Here is a 21,531-nt window from a genome sequence, read left to right as displayed (position 1 = left end):
TATTGACCACCATTGGCCTGTGGATTTTATATGTTTTAAATTTTTGATGGATACCTGTGCTATGTATTTATATCAGGAGGATTTATTTTCAAATGGGTTGGCCTCTGGATTTTCCAAAGCAGAAGGCCTGTGGTCTCTTCTAAAGCCAATAAGCCATGACCCCAATACACCAAGATATTATAAAACAAGAAGATTTTTAGACGTGATCAGAGGTTTTTAAAAAATATGATTTTTGAAACATGATTTTATGAATTTGACTCTGTTTCCTAAAACCTAATATATTTTGATGGTTAATCTCTAGATCTTATTGGCCTTTTTTTTTTTCTTTCGTTTTTCCTGATGATTGGCGAGGATGACTTTCCTAGATCTCCATGTATAAAGTCATACTACAGTATGCCAGCAATAATCTCCACCATCACTACTTCATTGGTTGTTGGAGATGTGCCTTTCTCTGCTTACGTCCGTCAACGGTGAGGATCGCTTGTATTGGTGTATTAGCATTTGATATGTAGCATGCATTGTTTGATGAGAACATAGTTAAAACATTGTCTGTCACCCCAAACACTGATAGTTTTTATCTGAAGATTTTCGGATTGTTCTCAGTCATCTCTAAATCAAACGTAAAAAAAATAAAAATTGAGGTATAAAAAAAGTTCTAAATCGATCTCTTGAAGATGACTCGAAGACTGCTTATCTAGAGAATTTAAAAGTCATGCTCTTACCTTACTCTGTTATAGATGAATTTGATTTACTAAAATGGGGAGTTTTGGGGAAGAAATTACGTCCACCTTTAGAGGACTTTGCATGGTCGACTCAAGCCCCATTCATACAGGCCCGGGGGAGTCTGTACATGTTATAATAATTGTATGTACAAACTGGGGCGAGTTTGTACATGTTATAAAACCGATAAAAGAATTTCTGAATTTGGTAGGTTCCTACTTGGAGCTGACCCCTTGATGAGTTTGAGGGACTTTGGTAAGTTGTGAAATACCAAAATTTAGCGAACTTCATTTCCATGACCCAGTTTGTTTAGAACTTCAGATCTATATAAACTTTTTTTTATATTTTAAAAGGATTGTCAACGTAGAGAGTATCATTTGTATATGGAAGTCACAATCATTTCCATTCATTAAGTATTTATCATTAAAAAAAAAAAAAGGTAGTTGAACTCCATTTTATTGGTATTTGTTTAGCTCCAAAAAGTGTATTTGTTATCGGGCTTCAACAACGGGGCACTTTAGAAATTGTATTTTCCTTGGTTGTGTTTGAAATCGATGTTTTTAAGTCATTTGATTCATCCATTCCTTAAAGCTACAGTACATCCTGGGTTTATACTTAAACACAAACAATACATCCGGACAAGCCAAGGATTGTAAGGTAGTCAGACAGTGGTACCAGGTGGTCCGGACAAGTTTTGATAGCTATGATGAGGATATCATAATCATGAGAGAGAAAGAGATCAAGTTTATATGTAAATATTAAAATTATAATATTATAAACAACCCAAAGTACCAGGTATTTTTTTTAAAATGAAAATAAGACATTATTGCATCATTTTCAGGGGAGATTTTGTATCTACAAAATTAACATTAAAAAAAAGAAGAAAAGAATCTAGGAAATTTCTAGACTCACTTGTTTGTACCTTGTATTACAAAGATTTTTAAACCCTAAATTTGCAGTTATTTGTCTCCAATTTAATAGTGAACTTTGAGCAGTTGTTCTTTGGTTGATGTGGAATGGTGCGTGTTTCATTCATCCTTCATAATGGAGAAGAAAAAGAGCAAATTCAAACCCTGATCGCCCTTCATATTGAAGAATTTGATCTGACCCTAAGCATAACTGACATTAACTTGAAAAACAAACTTAATTGAAAGCTTGGGAGATGCTTTCCAAACATTTTTACGGAAACTAATGATTAGGTTTTAGTAACTTGGTTCTAAGCAAGGCCATAGTCTTCCACTTTCTTTAATGGAAGTTTTGGAATAACAGGGTTATAAGGAATGAGGGATAGTTGTAAGATAAACATGGAATCAATGCAATAGTATTCGATATGTATATGAGCGTCAGAATCTCTCATTTTAATTTGCTTTTTGACACAGCTCATCTTGTACACCGTCTAAAGACCGGAAGAGATGAGATCCTAAGTGACGTTATTGTGGGACATCAAGAAAAATATTAAAAAAAAAAATCTACATTTCTAAAGTATCTGACACTATCCTCAGTGTGTAGACATACGCAAAATACCATACACTGGTATCCATGTTCTACTAGAGAGAGCAAATAATTAAAACTAAATCAAAATCAGATTCAGGATAATAAAACAGGTCCTGGCCATGGGAATAACAAATGGGGTCAAATCTGAAGTCCAAGCTTCAGTGTCTCATCATCCACCACCATGATGCAGTTGGTCTCTCAAGTGCCACATGGCCTTTCAAGATAAGCATCAAAACTTCTTTCTCCAAGATTCCATAGCCAAGAACAAGAGCTTTGAGACCTGGAATTCGCTCTACAATGATAGATGCCTCCTCTTGTGAGAGCTCAAAACCTTCAAGCTTGAGTTCCATTAATCTCTTGCAATGGTCCCCAATTTCAAACAGAACATCTTTCAATCCCACAAGTTACCAGCCATAGGAATCCGTTGTGAGAGTTAGATGGCTCAAATGTAAAGTCTCAAGGGCCCCAAACTTTGGAGCAGCCTCATTTATGGCCTTCAGTGACACTATAGTTTGTCATGGACAAGAATTCGAGTGTTTTGCACCCGAATGAAACAACACTTGTTGAGAGAGAGAGATGGCTCACCTATTCATGAAACAACGCTTGTTTAACCACATTGTGAGAGAGAGAGAGGGAGGGAGATGCTCACCATGTATGAAACAGTTGAGAGAGTAAGAGGGCTCAACTATGCATGAAACAACGATTGTTTAACCACTTTAGTGAGAGAGAGAGAGAGAGAGAGAGAGGGATATGCTCACCCATGTATGAAACACTATTGGTTTAACCCAAGGTTTTAAGACTCACGGAGTTGACTCCAACTCAGGACCTTGTCAACACAGGTTCCTAGGTTATACAAAAAAGCATAAGGAAATAAAACTTCCTACTTTTTACTCAATCAATGCATAAATGTCTTATATATATATAATTTTGATGTTTGTTATGTTTTGAGTTTTTTTCCTAGCATATGTTATATTTTCTCTTTTCTTAGATTTTTGTAACTCATAAATTAAATTTTTCTAAATTTCGTCTTTATATTTTTTTCAATCTTTTTTGGACTTTTAATGTTGTTTATAGTCTATTTTGTTTTTACTTTTGAAAAAAATTTCGATAAAGTTCAACTTTAAGCTGCATCTCAAAAATCAATCATAAAAAGGTTATCTTGACTATGGAAAACCCTCTAGTTGATCATCTTGTAGTCGAGATGTATGGATATAGAAAAAATACTTCTAAGTCTAAAAAATAGAGCATCTTGTAATACACGTCTTTTTAATAGATTTCCTCATATTTTATTGATTTGCTTGATTTTTAATAGATTTCCTCATCTTGTAAACAACGGGAATTGGGTGTCCTTGATTTTTCTTTTCTCTCCTCTTATATCACATGGACACCGACAAGAAAACAACGGTAATTGGGTATCCTTAATTTTCCTTTTCTTTCCTTGATCATCCTCTCTCTCCGTATTTCCTTTTTCTAAAATTTCTCTCTCTCCATCTTTTACTTTTTCTAAAATTTCTCTCTCTCCATCTTATACTTTTTCTAAAATTTCTCTCTCTCCATCTTTTACTTTTTCTAAGATATCTTTCTCTCAAATCATGAGTGATTTACTTTTCCCCACAAGGCAAATAGGGAAAGTAAAGTTTCTTCGTATTATTCCAAAGAATAGGACTTTTCCCAGAATGGTTTGATGGGGCTCCAGCCCTATCAAAATGAGTAAAGCCTCACTCACCTTACTGAAAAATTGTAGTTTTAGCATCGACAAACCTTCAATCGATCATAATGGCTTGACCATTATGGTTGTGAAAAAAAAGAAAAGACAAAAGGAGATTTCAAACCTTAAAAATGGTATAAATTGTAACCAGTGATTAAACAAACGTTGAGTCGAACTAGACTCTCCCGGTTCGATTCGGGAATCGACATGAGACGTTTCGAATTACTCAAAAAATCGGGAATCGCCCGGTTCTAGAGAGAACCGGGGGATTCTGTACAGTGACTCGCCGGTTCACTGTATGGAATCGGCGAGTCCCGTGAAGAACACGGGCTGCACAATGTTCTACACGGGATTCTTCAAAATTTGTCATTTTTTTATCATTTTTCTTGTTTTTTTTTCATGTGATCTAATATGCAGGCTTTAAACAGCTTTATTCAGCTTTTTCACGGATTAAATGGTTGAGAAATTTTGTGTTTTTGGATAACGAAAGTTGCATTTTTAGGGTTTCTGCCTTTTCTTGTATTTCATGCCAAATAGGGCATGAATCTGTCAAAATTTGTAGGCATTTTGATCGTAAAGTTGTTCATCAAAACCTTCTGTTATGAATTTGTGATAATCGTTGAGAAAAACAGAGTTATTTGGAGATTGAAGGCTCGGGTTCACAAAACCAGGTAAGAAGTTTGGGTTTTTTTTTTTTTCCGCCATATGATTAATTTCACTGCATATTTTGAAGATAATGAGTTCAATTTGTAGGGTTTTTAATCTTTATTATGTCTATTATGATTTAACATATTCAATTTTATTTAATTTGGTCAATTACAACATGAATTTTTAGATGAACACAGTGATGTCTGTGGAAAAAAATTTCTGATGTTTTTTTTTTTTTTTTTTCCGACTTTCGATTTTTTGTTCATGATATATTACAAATAATGTGTTAGATTTCTAGCGTTTTTAATCGTTATAGTGTTGTTTATAATTAGATGTATTCAATTTGATCTGATTTATTCAATTTGAGCTTCATTTTTTAGATTCAATGACTGTTGCCTGTGAAGAAAAGAACTGCGTTTTTTTTTTTTTGCTCAATTTAATAGATTTGATTTGATTTATTGATGATAATGTGTTCAAAATTTAAGGTTTTGATTCCTTATATTGTTGTTTATCAGAAAATTTACTCAATTGAATGTAATTTATTCGCTTAGAGGTGAATTTTTGAGTTAAAATGGCTTATGTAAGATGGCTCTGAGAAAAACAATTTTTTTTTTTTTTTTTTTTTTTTTTTTTTTTTTTTGTAATTCATGATCAAATTTTTTGTAATACATGATCGAATTTTTTGTAATCCATTATCGAATTTTTTTTTTTTTTTTTTAATCCATGATCTAATTTTTGTTTTTGTTTTTTGTTTTTTTTGTAACCCATGATAGAATTTTTTGTAATCCATGATCGAATTTTTTGTAATCCATGATCGAAATGTTTGTTTTTTTTTTTTGTAATCCATGATCGAATTTTTTGTTTTTTGTTTTTTTTGTAACCCATGATAGAGTTTTTTGTAATCCATGATCGAATTTTTTGTAATCCATGATCGAATTGTTTTTTTCTTTTTTTGTAAACCATGATCTAATTTTTTGTTTTTTTTTGTTTTTTTGTAATCCATGATCGAATTTTATGTAATCCATGATCGAATTTTTTCTAATCCATGATCGAATTTTTTGTAAGCCATGATTGAATTTTTTGAAAACTTGTGATTTTTTTTTTTTTTGATCCATGATCGAATTTTTTTTTGTAATCCATGATCGAATTTTTTGAAAATTTGTGATTTTTTTTTTTTTAATCCATGATCGAATTTTTTGAAAATTTGTGATATTTTTTTTTTAATCCATGATCGATTTTTTTGAAAATTTGTGATTTTTTTTTTTTAATCCATGATCGAATTTTTTTTTGTAATCAATGATCGAATTTTTTGAAAATTTGTTATTTTTGTTTTTAATCCATGATCGAATTTTTTTTTGTAATCAATGATCGAATTTTTTGAAAATTTGTTAATTTTTTTTTTTAATCCATGATCGAATTTTTTTTTGTAATCCATGATCGAATTTTTTGATAATTTTTTGTACTTTTTTTTTTAATTTTTTTTAACCATGATCGAATTTTTTGAAAAATGATGATTTTCCTGAAAGATGTGAAAATCGTGATAAGGTTTTGATTATCATGATGTATTAAACCCAATTTTTAATTTTATTGTTTGAGTTTGCTGTATTTTTTTTTTTTTTTTATTCCATGATCGAATTTTTTGAAAAATGATGATTTTCCGAAAAGATGTGAAATTTGTGAGAAGGTTTTAATTATCATGAGGTATTAAACCATATTTAAAATTTTTATTGTTAAAGTTTTTGTTGAAAAAATTGTATGTTGATAGATTATTTATACAAAAAAATGCATGTTATTATATTTTTAATGCAGAACTGTATTTTTTTAATCTGTTGTTAAAGCATGTTTTAGTTGGAATGACTGATGTTAGGTGGCTCTGTGAAGAATTGTTTTTACTATTAATTTTTTAATGCAAAAAATATATGTTCTTGATAATTGAGTTGTAGCCATGTTTGGAGCTTGTATTTTGTATTATATTATCCTGATTGTTTGTAATTGATATGTACGAAAATATTATTATCAATAGAGGTATTTTGCAATAACAAATAACAACAAATATGACTACATGAACTACCCCAACATATTATCACTACACATGGTGATTATTTTTCTTGTTGAACTGTCAGGTTAATTTTTAACTTTTTACATCTTAAAACAGTTGAATCATGTCAAGATCTGCAGAAGACCCTGCATGGCAACATGGGGTCAGACTTGATCCAAACAAAAACGACAAAATTATTTATAATTACTGTCAAAGAGTGATAAGTAGTGGAGTACATAGGTTCAAGCAACACTTGGTAGGGGTTAAGGGAGATGTTTCTGCATGCACTAGTGTCCCTTGTAATGTAAAAAAACAGATGGCGGCAATTCTTAATACTAACAAAGGTAAAAAAATTGCCAAACATAGGATGATTGAGGAGATAGGTAGTTTATATACGCCATCAAGCAGGAATGATACAGAAGAGCAATATAATAATGACCTAGAAAAGCAATATAATAATGACCTGGACATGGCCACAAGATTGAGTTTACATGAACAATATCAGAGGGAACGTGGGTTTAGAATGCCCGGTGGGTCTAGCTCAGACATGCATCGTGGGCCTAACTTAGACATGCATGGCAGGCATAGCTCGAACATGTATGGCGGGCCCAGCTCAAATATGTATGGAGGGATTGGTGGCAATATGTATCAAAGAGAATCAGATGTTGAAGAAATTGTTTCTAGGTTACCTAGGAGTGCTAGTATTGCAGATCATGGTCGTAAAGACCCATTTCTTTCAAAGCCTAAGTCACAACAGATGACCCTAAAAGGCATGGTTAAAGGTACAAGAAACATGTTGGAGAGATATGTTGGTAAATTGTTCTACGATCAAGGGATTCCCTTTGATGCAGCCAATAGCCCATATTTCCACCTATGGTCAGTGCAATCCAGAGAGTCGGGCCCGGGGTAAAACCCCCAACGACATATGAGCTCAGTGGGCCAATATTAGATGAAGAGGTGGAGGAAGTTACTAAGTGGATTGAAGAATATAAACAGAGTTGGCCAAGGACAGGCATTACTCTCATGAGTAATGGTTGGTTGAATAAAGTTAGCAAAAAGGAGTTTTTAAACTTCTTGGCCTATTTCCCAAAAGGTACAGCTTTTTTGTCTAGCAAAGAAGTATCAGGGACGAAGAAGGATGCAAACTTTTACGTACGACTATATGATCAGATAGTGGAGGAGGTGGAAGATAAGCATGTAGTCCAGTTTATTACGGACAATGCGCGTGCATGTGTTTCTACGGGCAGCAAGTTGATGGATAAGAGGAAGCATCTAGTATGGACCACGTGTGGTGCACACAACATCGATCTTATGTTATAGGAGATCGGTGAGATCAAAATTGTGAAGGAGACTCTAGAGGAAGCAAGGTTGGTGTCGAGATTTATATACAACCACTCTAAAATTTTATTTCTGTTTAGAGAACACTATAAGAAAAAAGAGATAATCAGGCCTGCCATAACCCGCTTTGCGACCGATTACTTAGCTGTGGACTCCATTCGAGAATCTGAAAGTGCATTAAAGAGATTGTTTACCTGTGAATAGTGGTTAAATGACCATCTCTTGAAGTCCAGTACCGGTATAAAAGTGGACAACATAGTCTCAAATGGGCGGTTCTGGTCTCGATATTCCAGTGTTGTAGAGGCCACTGCCCCTTTGGTCACGGTATTAAGAATGGTGGATACTAACAAGAAAGCTACCATGGGTATCCTTTATGAAGGTATTGAGAGGGCGAAATCAGTTACTGGGGAGAAGTGTGGTTTTGCTAGCAAAGTGATCGAGATTATAGAAAGGAGGTGGAACACCAAATTTGGACGTCCAATTCATTATGCTGGTAAATATATATTTATATCATTACAACGTTTCATTTTAAATCATTTTTTTATGAAATTGTAAATGACATTTTTCTATTTATATATTTTGTAGGTTACTACTTCAACTCAAAATTTTTCTATTTGACACTTGAACATCCCCACAAGATTATGGAAGGGGTCAGATACATTATTGCAAGGTTGGAGAGAAGCCATCGAAACCAAATAGCAGCAATACAAGAGGTATTATTTAATGTTTGGGTAAGAACTTCATTTAGTTATATTTGTGAGGAATAATGCACTAAAACATAATATATTTGTTTTAGCTTGCTATGTATAGGGATGCTATAGGATCTTTCGGAACTAGACTTGTCAGTAATTCTCTAATTATGATGGATCCAGGTTATCCCCTCGCTAATATTTTGTTCATTCATATATTTAATCTTATGAATTGTTCTTACCCTTGCAATGTTTTTTGCATTTTAATCCAGCTGAATGGTGAGAGATATATGGTACTGATGCACCTCACCTAAAGAGGATAGCAATTAAGGTGCTCTCCCAGATATGTTCTGCTACTGGCTGTGAGCGAAACTGGAGTACGTTCCAATGGTTGCACACTACTAGGAGGAATCGACTTGCTTCTGAGAAGCTTCATAAACTAGTGTACGTTCATTATAATTTAAACCTCCGAGAGCGACAAATAAGAAGGAAGCTTGAAGACTATGGGCCGATAGACTTACACACAATATTTGTCACAGACACAGCAGACCAATGGGTAGTAGAAGAGGAGGAGCCAATATTGCATAAGAGAGCGTTCTTTGAGGCTATCGGTGAGGAAGATCTTGAAGAAGGTGATGAGCAGCATGAAAGAGGCAGTAGCCAGCCAACGTATCCACAATTCGTCGGAGATGTCGGTGATATTGCACCTAATGAGGGAGAGTGGGAAGGGGGTCTAAGAGAAAATGAGAAAGACGATGATTATGAGGCCACTTTATCCCAGCCATATTATTCACATATCGAGTCCCAACAACAAAGTGTAGGGATGAGCACGACAGTGGAGGTGAGCACGAAGGATGAACAAGCTTCGAAGATTTTGGATTGGGAACACAACAAAACACTAACACTTAAGGATTTGGGTATAGTCAGACGCCTGCTAATATCGATGATTCATTTTTAGATCGAATCAATGAATTGTCAAACGAATTCAATCAATGGCACCAGCGTGACCAAGAAGAACAATAACGTCATCTGTCATTTTATTTTTAGATCGTATGTTACTAATTGTATGCTTTATTGTAGTCCATGTATGTTGATATACTTATTCCATGATAATTCTATGTTTATCCTTTTGTGTGATGTAAATTAAATGCTGAATAGTAGTTTATGTAGGGAAAGAACATATCAATATTCGCATATTCATGCAAAAACATGAAAATTCTTAATAGAGTACCTTCATTTCTTATTGAATTCCTAAAAAACAATATTTATCATGAATTTTAATAATTTTTTCGGATTTTTTTGAAACTTTATTCTGACCGATTCACGCTATTCTCGATCCGAATCGTCGATTCATCGATCCGAATTGGTTTTTGATGTGCCCGATCCGGGTTACCGATCCGCTTTTTAAACCAATCATCTAGAGTGTCTATTTTAGCCTTAAAATGGATACTCAAAAAAGCATAAAATCTGTATTAATTTTTTAGCCTTAAATTTCATGGTTAATGAAAATTGATTTTCAAGCTATCATGGAAATTTTTGATGCCCAAAATGTTTTTCGAATTCAACACCAAGCTTTACTTTGTTTTCATAAAAACCCATGCCCTATGGAAACCACATCCATTACTCACCGTATCCGTCAAGACTCAAGGGGCCTAATAACTTTGGGCAAGGTTCCGATGAGTCATCTATTTACATGGGTGCCCACTCCAAAATCCATCATGAATCAAAATCTTAGGAGTTACCAATCTCAACATGGTGAACAGAAAAACAAATAAATTTTATTAAAAAATCTAAAATGGTATTTTTTATATTTTTAATATTATTTATCTTAATTTTATATTAGGGCCACCATTTTTTAAAATCTATCTTAAAGATGGATGTTTAATACATTGGGGGGATGCAGTTTGGCAAATACTTTTTCTTCAGAAAAATTAAGCCATCATCAGCTGGGTTTGCGAATTTTTCATTTCATGATCAAAGATCAAAATGCATATCGAACTGCAGGGGCCTCCAAGAGCTATCCAAAAATCCATTTATATTACTCAAATTATCAGGAGTCATGACACTTTCAACGATGATCACCGTCAACAATTATCAGATGCTCCACCATCAAACTCACCGACTAATGAGAGTTCCTTTTTGCGCACACAACTTTTGGTTAGTGTGTATTTCACATGGAAATAAATGTTAAATGATTCCTCATATGAAAATGGTAACTAGTCACATTTGGTGGCCTTGAGTAATGATGAATCCAACAATAAATGCGCAAAATATATGTATTGACCCTCCAGAACCACGTAATTGTCCAGAGAAGATAAATACCCAAAGGATGAAGCATCTTAACCAATATCCATAGATGCTTCCCTCTCCTTCCCATTGCTAGTGTTCGACCACAGCTTGATAGTTCGGTCCATTGCAACAGTTGCAATGAATTGGCCATCTACATTGCATCAAAGAAATACAAGAATGCGTGAATATGGCTACACAAACAAATAACTATTTAATAAGATAATCAAAATTCATAACTAAAAAATTTCTCTCTCTCTCTGTGTGACACAGACACACATGCACAAACACGCGCAAGCATACTTAACGGAGGCATGCATATCCAGGACCACTTAGTCTAGTCCTATCTTCTTACCACATTTTCAAAAGAAATAATTGTATAAGAATAAGAGGAAAGAGACGCACACAGTATGTTTTTTTTTAAAAATGTTAACCTTAAGAAGCACACAGTATGTTGCTAGGGAGTAGGGACGCTCAATGAGATAAAGAGTAGTTGTTTACCAGCTGATACATCTAGGCTTGCAACTTTTGCTTCGTGCCCTGAAAGGGTCTTGATAGGCTTGAAGTCTCGTGCAGACCACACCTGGCCCATATTATTTCACAATAAGACTTCCTAAGTTAAAAAAAAACAAAAAAACAAATCCTACACATTCTTTTGGCACATAGAGATGAATTGCGTCACCAAACAAAATTGAAGTACTGATTGAAGTACGAAACAACCATTTTAAATGTTTAAAAGAATGTTTACGTGTATTATAACTCGTTTACACCGGCGTTTTTTTTAACGTTTAAAATAATGTTTATGGAGATTATAACTTCGTTTACACCAATGTTTTAAAAATCGACAAATCGCAACGGACTCGCCCGAGTCGACACGAGAATCGATCTCCATTCTTGTGTAAGAATGGCCCGGTTTTAGTTGAGAATCACCGATTTTACAGCGATTCCTAACAAATAACGACATCACGGGGTTGGCGAATCACTAAAGATGTTTTGGTAATTTAGCTTAAAGTTGTACTCCCGCATCTCTTCTTCATCACGTTTGCCATAAGGGCATTTAAAGAGGTATTTATAGCGTTGAAAGTTTCTCTAATTCTTCGATGTGGGATTTGAGCTGAGTGATATAACGTTAAAACGTTATTCAAAATAAATATTATTAAAGTTATTCAACAACCTGCAATTGCAGGTGGTTGGCATTTGTGGTTCTTCTTCGGACCTCCCAAGGTTGAACCCTAGGGACAATTTATTGCATTTTTACTTTTGCCTTCAAAAAAAATTATTGCATTAAAAAAAAAAAAATTTACTTTTGCCTTCAAAAAAACTTATTGTTTTAAAAAAAAAAAGTAATATCATCAATTTACTTTTGCCTTCAAAAAAAATTATTGTATTAAAAAAAAAAAAAATACTTTTGCCTTCAAAAAACATTATTGTATTAAAAAAAATAAAACAAAAAATAAAATTTACTTTTGCCTTCAAAAAATTTTATTGTATTAAAAAAAAATAAAACCAAAAAAGTAATATCATCAAAAAAAATAAGGGTGCGCTTTTTTGTCTTAAAAAAAATTATTGTATTAAAAAAAAAATAAAACAAAAAAAGTAATATCATAAAAAAAAATAAGGGTGCGATTAGTATAGAGCCTAGGCTCTAAACAATCAAATTAGAGCTTACCTTCAAATAACGTCGAGAAATGTGGTTTCAATGCTAGAAATCTTTTTGATAGACTTAAAACATATTTTCATCTTTATTTATAAAGTTTAAAGCTTCCAAAAAATAGTGTCGATTGAGAGATCTAAGAAAACTTGAAAATCTTGAAAATTAATGGTCCAAAAATGCGTTATAAAATACACTTTTTTAAAACCTTGAAATCTATTTTTTTTCTCATGTCCATGCATCTTGATGTCGCGATGATGAAAGAAAAAATACGTTTTACTTAAAAAAAGTAATACAACATCTTTTTTTTCTTGTAAAAAAAAAAAGTAATAAAACAAGTATTTCTTGACAAAAATATAAAATAAAAGGTATAAAAATAAAAGGTACTTTGGCAGCATCATTTTCTTATTTTCTTGTAAAAAAAAAAAGGAAATACAACGAGAACAAAAAAAGGAAATACAACATATTTTTTTTCTTGTCAAAAAAATAAATAAAAGGTAATACAACAAGTATTTCTTGTCAAAAAATAAAAAGTCTATCTTAATACAAGTATTTTTAATACAACCTAGGAATAACTGATCTAATTATAATTTTTATTTTTATAACATAGTAATCTTTAACATAAATTTAGGAATGTTAATTTTACGATAGGGTTCATACAATGAGAACATTTGAAATCTCTGTCTCTACTAACTATCTCTTCCACTAAATTTATTCTAGAAATCTAAAAAATTAAATTTTTGAAAATGAGAGTGTTATTTCGAAAGTTGGTATGCATTCTAAAAATTTCTACATTAATAACCAAATATTTTATTTTATTATTAATTTATTTACATTATAAATCATGTAATGTACTATTTTTCTGACAGTTGTCAACAATACATTTTAAATTAGATGACACTATAAGATATTTGGAATTTGTTATTATTTATATAATAAAATAATTATAAAATATAGACAAACAATTTCAATTCCAGTATAGAATATTGTAGTTAGGTTGTAATAATTTTTTTTTAACGGATTAGGGTTTTCCGCCGATTCAAGATTTTAATGGCCATTTTTTCATCGATTTAATCCATTCTTTATTGTAATCTATATATGATTATATACTTTATCCATAATAATTCTATTTTTGGTTTTATGTGATACAAATTTAATGATTAACACAAGTTCATACAGGGAAAAAACATCTCAATATTCACAAATTGATAAAAAAATGAAAGTTAATAATGTAATACCCGTATTTTTTATTGAATTCCTAAAAAACAACATTTATAATGAATTTTAATAATTTTTTTGGATTTTTTTTAAGGTTTAATCGGACTGATTCGGCCGATTGCTGATCCGTATGGGTTTTTGGGGTGCCCGATCCGGGGCACAGATCCATCTTTTAAAACACTCGTTTACACAAACAAAATAAAATTTGCGAAAATAAAACAGATCTAAATAGCTAAACTTTTAGGTTGAAGTGACATCAGCAAGACTCAAAAGATAAACTTGTTGGAGCCTCGATAACATATTTGTGAATTTCACTTAAATGTCGACACATTATACCAATTATCACAAAAATGAAATATGCAGATACAGTGCACCAGGGGAAGACAGGCAGGGATTAATTTTCTCGAATTTGGATAAGGGCAAAAAGGGTATTAGATATTACATTTCCTTCCTCCCTACTGAACAATACATTATTGAAGTGAGTACAATGTGAAAAAAATTCAACGCATAAGCTTTTGCATATATGTGAGTTGAATGGACTCCTACCACATCCAAGTTCTATAGAAGTCAGTTGAAGTTACGCAAGTAATCAGCATGTTAATGAAATGCTTTCATATTAGTTGTCTTTCACAGCTTTCTTACACATCACTACGACATAATACGTCATATGCAGAATTCATCTATCATATATCTGGGAAAATTTCAAGATAATTAAAAGAGAAGGGATGATACCTTGGCTGTACAATCATACGAAGCAGTAACGAGGAAATATCCTTCTTGGGGTTCAAACTTGACATGTGAAATAAGGCGAGAATGAGCTGGTATAACTTTTATTGTCTTTTTCATTCTCAAATCCCAAATACGGCATGCATTGTCTTCGGCACCTGTAGCCAAATGGTAGCCATTGGGAGAAAAATCTATCCCAAGAACCTGAAAGTGCCAAAAGAAAATGACATCAAAGTGCCGGCCACTGAAAAATTAATCTGGAAAACAGTTTATTGATTGAATCAACAAATGTCTAAATCAAAAAGCGAGTCACTACAGAAACAAAAGATGAGCATGAGAATCAAAAACAGAGAGAACACACGCATGGCCCAATCATATCACATAATGAATAAGGCGAATGTATAGTCCATAGCCTAATAGCCTACCAGGGTAATCACCATTGAATGAATGATGGACACCAAGGAAGTATGACACCCACCATATGGGCTTGGTGAGCTCCACTATCTCTTCATCACCATCCATCATTTCACTGTATGGTGATGACCCCAGTTCACTGCAGTACTCCATAGGCCAGTGGATTATAATAAAAGAGAGCATCTCAAACCAATCCTTAACTTACAGGTTTAATATGACCTTCTAAAGCAAGAATGCTTTTTCCTGTGCGAAGGTCCCAAATACGAGCTAGAGCATCTAAGCCACATGTTGCTGCTAGAGATCCATCACAATGGAAACAGATTCCATAAACACTCCTACTGTGACCTTCTTGAAGGAGCAGTTCAACCCCTGAATTGATATCCCACAGTCTCCATGTCTTGTCAAAGCTAGCACTGCCCAAGTACTTTCCAGATGGATGGAAAGCGATGCGGGCAAGGCGATCCAAATGACCTTTAAATGTTTGCAAAAGAGACCCTTCTGAGTTCCACAAAATCGCCGTGCGATCGGCACATGCAGTTGCTAAATGATTGCTTACCGGAGAAAATGCAACATCAGTTGCGCGTTCTTTGTGGCCTTTTAAAGTGGCAACCTTTTCTACTTGTGGCATGCTCCATATTTTTGCTGTTCCACTCCAAGCACTTCACAAAGGCGATTGCATCAGATTACAGAATTAACTGTCAAGCAACTTATCAAGACAAAAAGCTTAAAAAAAATAAAACGAGAGACAGTGAAGCAAGAATACTAATTGGAAACAAACTACCAGAAATTCAATGTGTAGCTATGTGTAAATAGCCACAGCAGACAGTTGTGCAAGATTTGTACTCCATAGCAATCAAGAAATCAAAATCCTTTTGTCCATGATGTGTTAGATAACAGTTACATAATTACAAACAAACATCCAAATAACAGATCCTCTGTTTCCCTTGTTTTCTATAATCAATCATCAATTTCCATTATGATTGCTAGCTCCAATAAACACAATTTCCTAAGGAGTTTAGAGAGTCTATTTGATCTGCAATCATGTAGAATCTTCCTCTAGGTGGGGCTAACTTGGACGAATAATGACTAGATGCTGTCAAAGCAGATAGAGCAAAGTAGGAGGAGATTAATTCCAAGGCAGATGTGAAGGTAGTTGGAGGAGATAGGAAAGCCAAGTTCTTCCACATGACAGCGAACACATAAAAGTGAGAAAGGCAAGACTGTGACTTATAGTAGTAACAACATCCCATTCTTTGAAACACCATGAATGGCATAATAGTAGTAACATTCCATGCTGGATAGGTTGGAACTTAATGTTCTACAATAGGAAATGATAGCATGGCTGGAGAGTGAGTTTGATTAGGAGGAAACCAAGAGTGCGGTATCCAGACTGGGGGAGATAGAGGAGATGTACTAGAGATGCTGGGAGGTGGTTAAGGAGATGGAGGTATTTTTGAAGAATTTACACCACTGCTAGGATTAATAGAAAGTTGAGAACATATCACACAACCTTCCATTGTGTACCTATTGATGTATGATGCATGTCTCAAAGCCTCTCAACATAGAAACAGGGGGATTCTTTGTACCAAAAAAGGAGGAGTAGATGTCATTTTTAACTTTTAAAAGTCTAGAATTATTAGTCAAGTAAAAAAATAAAATACAATAAAAGACCATTAGCAAAGTATCATCCGAGACCGCAAGAGGTGATGGGACCCATGCTACCTCGACTTCAGAGCGCTTTTAACCCTCTTCCACCATGCAGACATACCTTCACATTCAAATGGTGACAAAATTGGTTGAAAAGTGAAAGATATAGATGAGAAATTAAGTATGTAAGTTCTTAAATTGCAGGCATAAGGAGGAGAGGGCCAAGTTTCTTACAAGGTTGGTATGGAGAGGACATTCTCTGCAAGCCCTTTTTCACATAATGTGTGTGCCATACAAAAATTGGTCGAAGGAAGAGGGACAGGATCATGGCTATGCTTGGATTATATCATTTGCATGCAGCTTTTAGATGATACTTAAGGTGTCTTGCGATAAATACTTCAGATGTTTAGTCTTTTATTTATGATTAGATGCCATGAGCTAGTATTGACGCAAATGGTGGATCAAGAGAAGGCATGAGTGATGACTGCGGCAAAGGGATGGGACTCGAATATACTCATCCCCAGAAGAAAAGAAATTAAAAAAACATAAACGGCAATAAAAAAAAATTATCAAAAAAAAGGGGAACCAAATGAGGTACCCAAGCAAAAGAAAAGAACAAAGATGCCAGTCGACAAGCCAACGTAAGGCATTCGCGTCACAAATTTAACACCTGGTGCTGCTGAGAAATATATAACCGCTAAGATGAAAAAGATTGGTCTGACCACAACCATGGGAAACTAAATGACCAATGGACCCTACAATAGTTGACAACTTCAGACAATTTCCCAATATCAATTTATTTTAGATAATGCAACAACATGTCCTATTTGTCGAGGGCCATAGAAAGGTCATCTGCAAATCAGGGAAAATACACTCAAAATATGGCAGGAGTATGCATCCATTCATATTTCTGAAGTGTGATTATTATTTTGTTACAAACATAAACAAATGAAGTTCTAATGATAAATTTGCAAAAATAACCCTTGGCAAGATACCGAATCATTCCATAGCTTATGTTGCGCGATACCTGATAAAAAGATACATTGGTGACATCATTTTCCATCTCAATATTTTTTAAAAAAGCTTTAAACGAGCTACATTTTCCTTAGTTACCATCAAGAGATCTTTTCTATCTTTCTTTATTTTATTAGTGATGAAGGCATTTTTGTATCACTTCCAATTAGTTCTAGGGAGCTATCTTGCCCTCATTCTAACAGGAACTACTGATATTCATGCATCAGTGTTAGTATTCATAAAATTTGTTCATTTTCAAGGTCTCTAAGTCAAACTTCATCTAGGAGTGAACATTGGCCCCGGATTTTCAAAGGATAAGAAGAGTGCTCAATTAATAGCCTATTGCAATATGATATAAAGCCCCTCACCATCATTGTCGAAGATAAAAACTCCGCCCTTGATCTAACCTTTGAGCACCATCTGCATTGTAAGTCCTCTTTTTTTAAGGTAAATGCCTCGTGAATCTTCAAGGAGACTAAAAAAATTCCAAAACTTAGTAGAGCACCAGCATTTGAGATAGAAATACCTGTACTCAAAACCTTCAAATGAATACACACCAACAAGTCGATTTTGTTTTTTTGTTTTTTTTGTTTAATAAAAAACTAGCAAGCTGATTGATTGTTTAAAAGTTTCAAATACCACAACTAATCTTAAAGATCAAAGTATGACTTTAAGAAAATGTCTCAAAAAGGCATCACAATCCAACAACAAACCAAGAATAACATTAGTCCACCAATATAGTCCAAAAGTGTTAATATCACCACCAAGTAAAACCCAACAAAAATCAGCCACTAGTTCAATAATCACAAATACCTGCAATTCTTCTCAAAGTGATCAAATATAAGGCAAGGACATTGTGTAAATAACTTAAATCATGCATTATGAAGCAACGTTCAAAAAACAAGGCTCGGACTCGAGAATTAGCAGGGTCCTGAGTCCAAATTTTCCAACTCGATCGAGTCTGTATAGGTTACAACATCAAAACATAGGAACCGGCTGAGTTTAGCCAGGTCCCACGTCCGAGCCACTCAGCAACTTACCTGAGTTTTAGAACATTACTCTAGAGACTACCACATTAAGGCCACACAATAATTTTCAAGGGTAATAAGAAACAATTTTTCTCTCTTCATCCATCTACAAGTAAATAAATAAATCAATAAATAAAATGAGAAACAAAATCCAATTCCATGAATCACCCAAAAAATATAATAATAACGAAACTCAATAACTGAAGCCATTAATGGAGTAAAAAAGAAGCAACACACCTCGTAGCAAGCAGTGTACCATCATGCGAAAAACCACAACCAGAGAGAGGCCTATCATCCCCAATCTCACTACACTGAAGTGTCAAGCCCGACGCATATTCCAATGCATAGTTCAGCTCTCCATCCTCATCTTCATCGGGATCCCCTCTCCTCCTCCTCGCTCTCTCTAACCTAGAAGAAGCCCTAGAGAATGAAAACTTCGAAATATCCAACCTCACATCAACCAAGTCCTTACTACCCTCTGTGTAAAAAGGGTACGAAGCCATGGGTTCTTCATCTTCTCTCTCCTTCTCAGCCATTTCCTGCTCTTCATGGGCCTTCATTAGGGTTTCTAGGTGGCCCTCCGCATCAAGTTTGGCCATTATGGATCGCAATCGATCCCTTCGCTCCATTTCTCTCTCTCCGAATAGGGTAATGGGTTCATTCAGGAGGCGAAGACGAGCTCGAACAGCTGAGTCATTAGTGGGAATGGCTAGGGCTTGAGCTCTGCGTTTTAGGAGGAGGTCTTGGATGGCTTGGTCATGTCGCTCCTTGGCCTTTCGGCTTTGCTCTGAGATTTCATATTCAAGTGTAGGGTCTGGGGGTTGGGCTGGGCCATTACGGTCTGGGCTGGAGCTTGGGCTAGAAGAGGATGGGCTCGCTGGTTCAGGATCAGGCTGAAGGGTCTCAGAGTCCATGGTTGCGCTGTCGGGGGGAAGGGGGAGAGAGAGAGTGAGAGAGAGAGAGAGAGAGAGAAATGGAGGTAGAAAGCGTGCTTGATTGCAGGAAGGTAAACGTTTCCTGTAAACTAGAGATTAATCATACAAACAATCAAGGGATTTTGGCAATGAAACTCCAAAATATTTCAACAAATATGATTATCAAAAGATTGATATGATGACTTCATCCAACATTAATTCCTTGCCAAATAACTACTCCAAACTATCCTCCTATTAAACAAAAAATAACAACTACTAACTGAAAAAAGCTTAATAAAACTATAAGATAAGAAATATCTGAAAATTCTTCCATTAAAATACATTCGAAAAAATAAACTATAGACTACATCTTCATATCAAAGCTAAAACCCTTCAAAAAAAAAAAAAGTGACCCACTAAACAAAGACCTTTATATTACAGCATCTATTAGGCATTTTATCAAACAAGTCTTGTTCGTGATTAGGAAGACTATGTAATCCGCACTCGCATAATTCAAACCATGAACCAAATGCAGATTATCAAACCATGGAAACGACAAAAACCACAGATTAAAGCCATCTATATCCAGCTCAAACAATCAAACAAATACAAAACATAATGTTCAGGCTCCTGTGAATCAATGTCCGTAAACTTCATTCAATAATCCAAAATTCTCGAAATAATAAGGACGAAAATATAAGAAAATCTCACTACTTGAGAAACAATGTCGCAGAAAACCTCCAAACTCGCCACTTTTGTCACAAATAAATCTCATTGCATGAGAAACGGTGTCACACAAATCAGAGAGCCCATTATAGTTCATGGAGAAAGATTCAAGGATGAAACCTACATGATTATTAGATACTCCAAAAAACACTGAACTCTAGATGGCATAGGGCACATATGGATCAACTAACTAGTATTAGGGTCTTTGAGCTGATAAGAGCTCACCTTACTAGTTCGGAATGAAACTTGAGAAGACAGGGCGAGCCTTGGTTGAGATTCGATGGGAGAGAGCGCCTCGGTTGAGCTTTAATGCTAAAGAGATTAGGGGGAGAGAGAGGGACCAAGAAATAAAGCAGAGAGACGAGGGAAGAGGGAGGAGCAGAGTGAAAGAGAGAAGAACGGTAGAGATGGATTTACAAGAGGAGCGAGGGAGGGAGAAATTTTCGGGGAAGAGAGAATACCTGTGTAATGTTTGCCTGCTGCACTCCTGCAGAGAGAAAGAGGGGATTTCAGGAGGGGAGAGAGGAAGAGGGAGAGATTTTCAGGAGGAGAGAGAAAGTGGTATTTTCTCGAGGGCTCGCTAGGGCAACTGATATAGGGGCGGGGGGCGCCTAAACTTTTCGAAAGTTTGGCTTCCGTGGGTTCTGACTTACGGAAGTCGAACTTTCCCATCTTGGACGTATTTCCCTTCACTCACTGCACCACTTTCGCGTGCGGAAGGGAACGTTTGGCTCCAGAAGAAGTCAAATTTGTTCTGCCAAACAAAACACCTAGCCAGAGACACAACCAAAGCGGGAGACTTGAGCCCCTCGTTATTATTTTTCGACAAATGGGAACCTATTGCAAAAGGGCAAACTTTATATAGAGCCGAGGCGCTCAACGATCGAAGTAGATCCTACCTCTACTATAGCTTCCTTCGTTTTGATGCTTAAATATCTTCAAATTGATCACCTCAACATCAGCATGCACGGATATTAAAAAAAAAAAAAAATGCATTTTAAATTTTCAAAATAACGTATATCGTAACGGACCATCTATTTTCAAGTTTTTATAGGTATGCTCGATCTACACTATTTTTTAAGCTTCCAATTTAATAACTAAGGATGAAAATATATTTTGAGGCTATCACAAAGATTTTTAGTATTAAAACTATATTTCTCGATATTATTTCAAGGTAGGCTTTACTTTGATTGTTTAGGGCCTCGACTCTATACAAACCCCACCCATTCGAAAAAGCTTATGATGAGGTGCGCCGGTAAACAATAGGCGCAT

At 34.7% G+C, this 21,531-nt stretch overlaps 2 protein-coding genes across 28 annotated transcripts; one reads left to right on the top strand and one right to left on the bottom strand.

Annotated features, from left to right (window-relative positions):
- Positions 1-5,174: 5,174 nt before the first annotated feature.
- LOC148782987 (uncharacterized) lies at positions 5,175-9,763 on the top strand. The gene is made up of 3 exons (XM_088861553.1): positions 5,175-8,439; positions 8,532-8,659; positions 8,908-9,763. Exons 1-3 carry the CDS (start codon positions 8,280-8,282, stop codon positions 8,947-8,949), a joined length of 330 nt encoding a protein of 109 aa, XP_088717679.1. The 5' UTR covers positions 5,175-8,279; the 3' UTR covers positions 8,950-9,763.
- Positions 9,764-10,653: 890 nt separating this feature from the next.
- Positions 10,654-21,164, bottom strand: LIS (WD-40 repeat family protein / small nuclear ribonucleoprotein Prp4p-like protein). Of its 27 annotated transcripts, none has more exons than XR_016051849.1 (9): positions 20,721-21,162; positions 20,485-20,563; positions 18,857-19,540; positions 17,960-18,117; positions 15,487-15,589; positions 15,136-15,401; positions 14,523-14,720; positions 11,423-11,504; positions 10,654-11,075 (listed from the first exon to the last, which is right to left on the bottom strand). XR_016051849.1 is itself a non-coding variant. In XM_088861551.1 (8 exons), the coding sequence occupies exons 5-8, from the start codon at positions 15,556-15,558 to the stop codon at positions 10,975-10,977; spliced, it is 804 nt and encodes a 267-aa protein (XP_088717677.1). In that variant the 5' UTR covers positions 15,559-15,589; positions 17,960-18,066; positions 18,857-19,540; positions 20,485-20,563; positions 20,721-20,857; the 3' UTR covers positions 10,654-10,974. The 27 variants fall into 27 exon arrangements, 15 of the variants coding, with proteins under 15 accessions (XP_088717677.1, XP_020519995.1, XP_020519993.1 ...); XR_016051845.1 differs by having other exon boundaries at positions 18,857-19,636; positions 20,721-21,153; XR_016051847.1 differs by having other exon boundaries at positions 17,960-18,066; positions 18,857-19,636; positions 20,721-21,153.
- Between the last annotated feature and the right edge of the window lie 367 nt (positions 21,165-21,531).

Source organism: Amborella trichopoda, chromosome 3, assembly GCF_054954075.1.
Source record: "Amborella trichopoda isolate Santa Cruz 75 chromosome 3, AtrichopodaSantaCruz75HAP2 v2.0, whole genome shotgun sequence".
Classification (NCBI taxonomy): Eukaryota; Viridiplantae; Streptophyta; class Magnoliopsida; order Amborellales; family Amborellaceae; genus Amborella; species Amborella trichopoda.
This window is presented reverse-complemented; position numbering and strand designations above follow the sequence as displayed.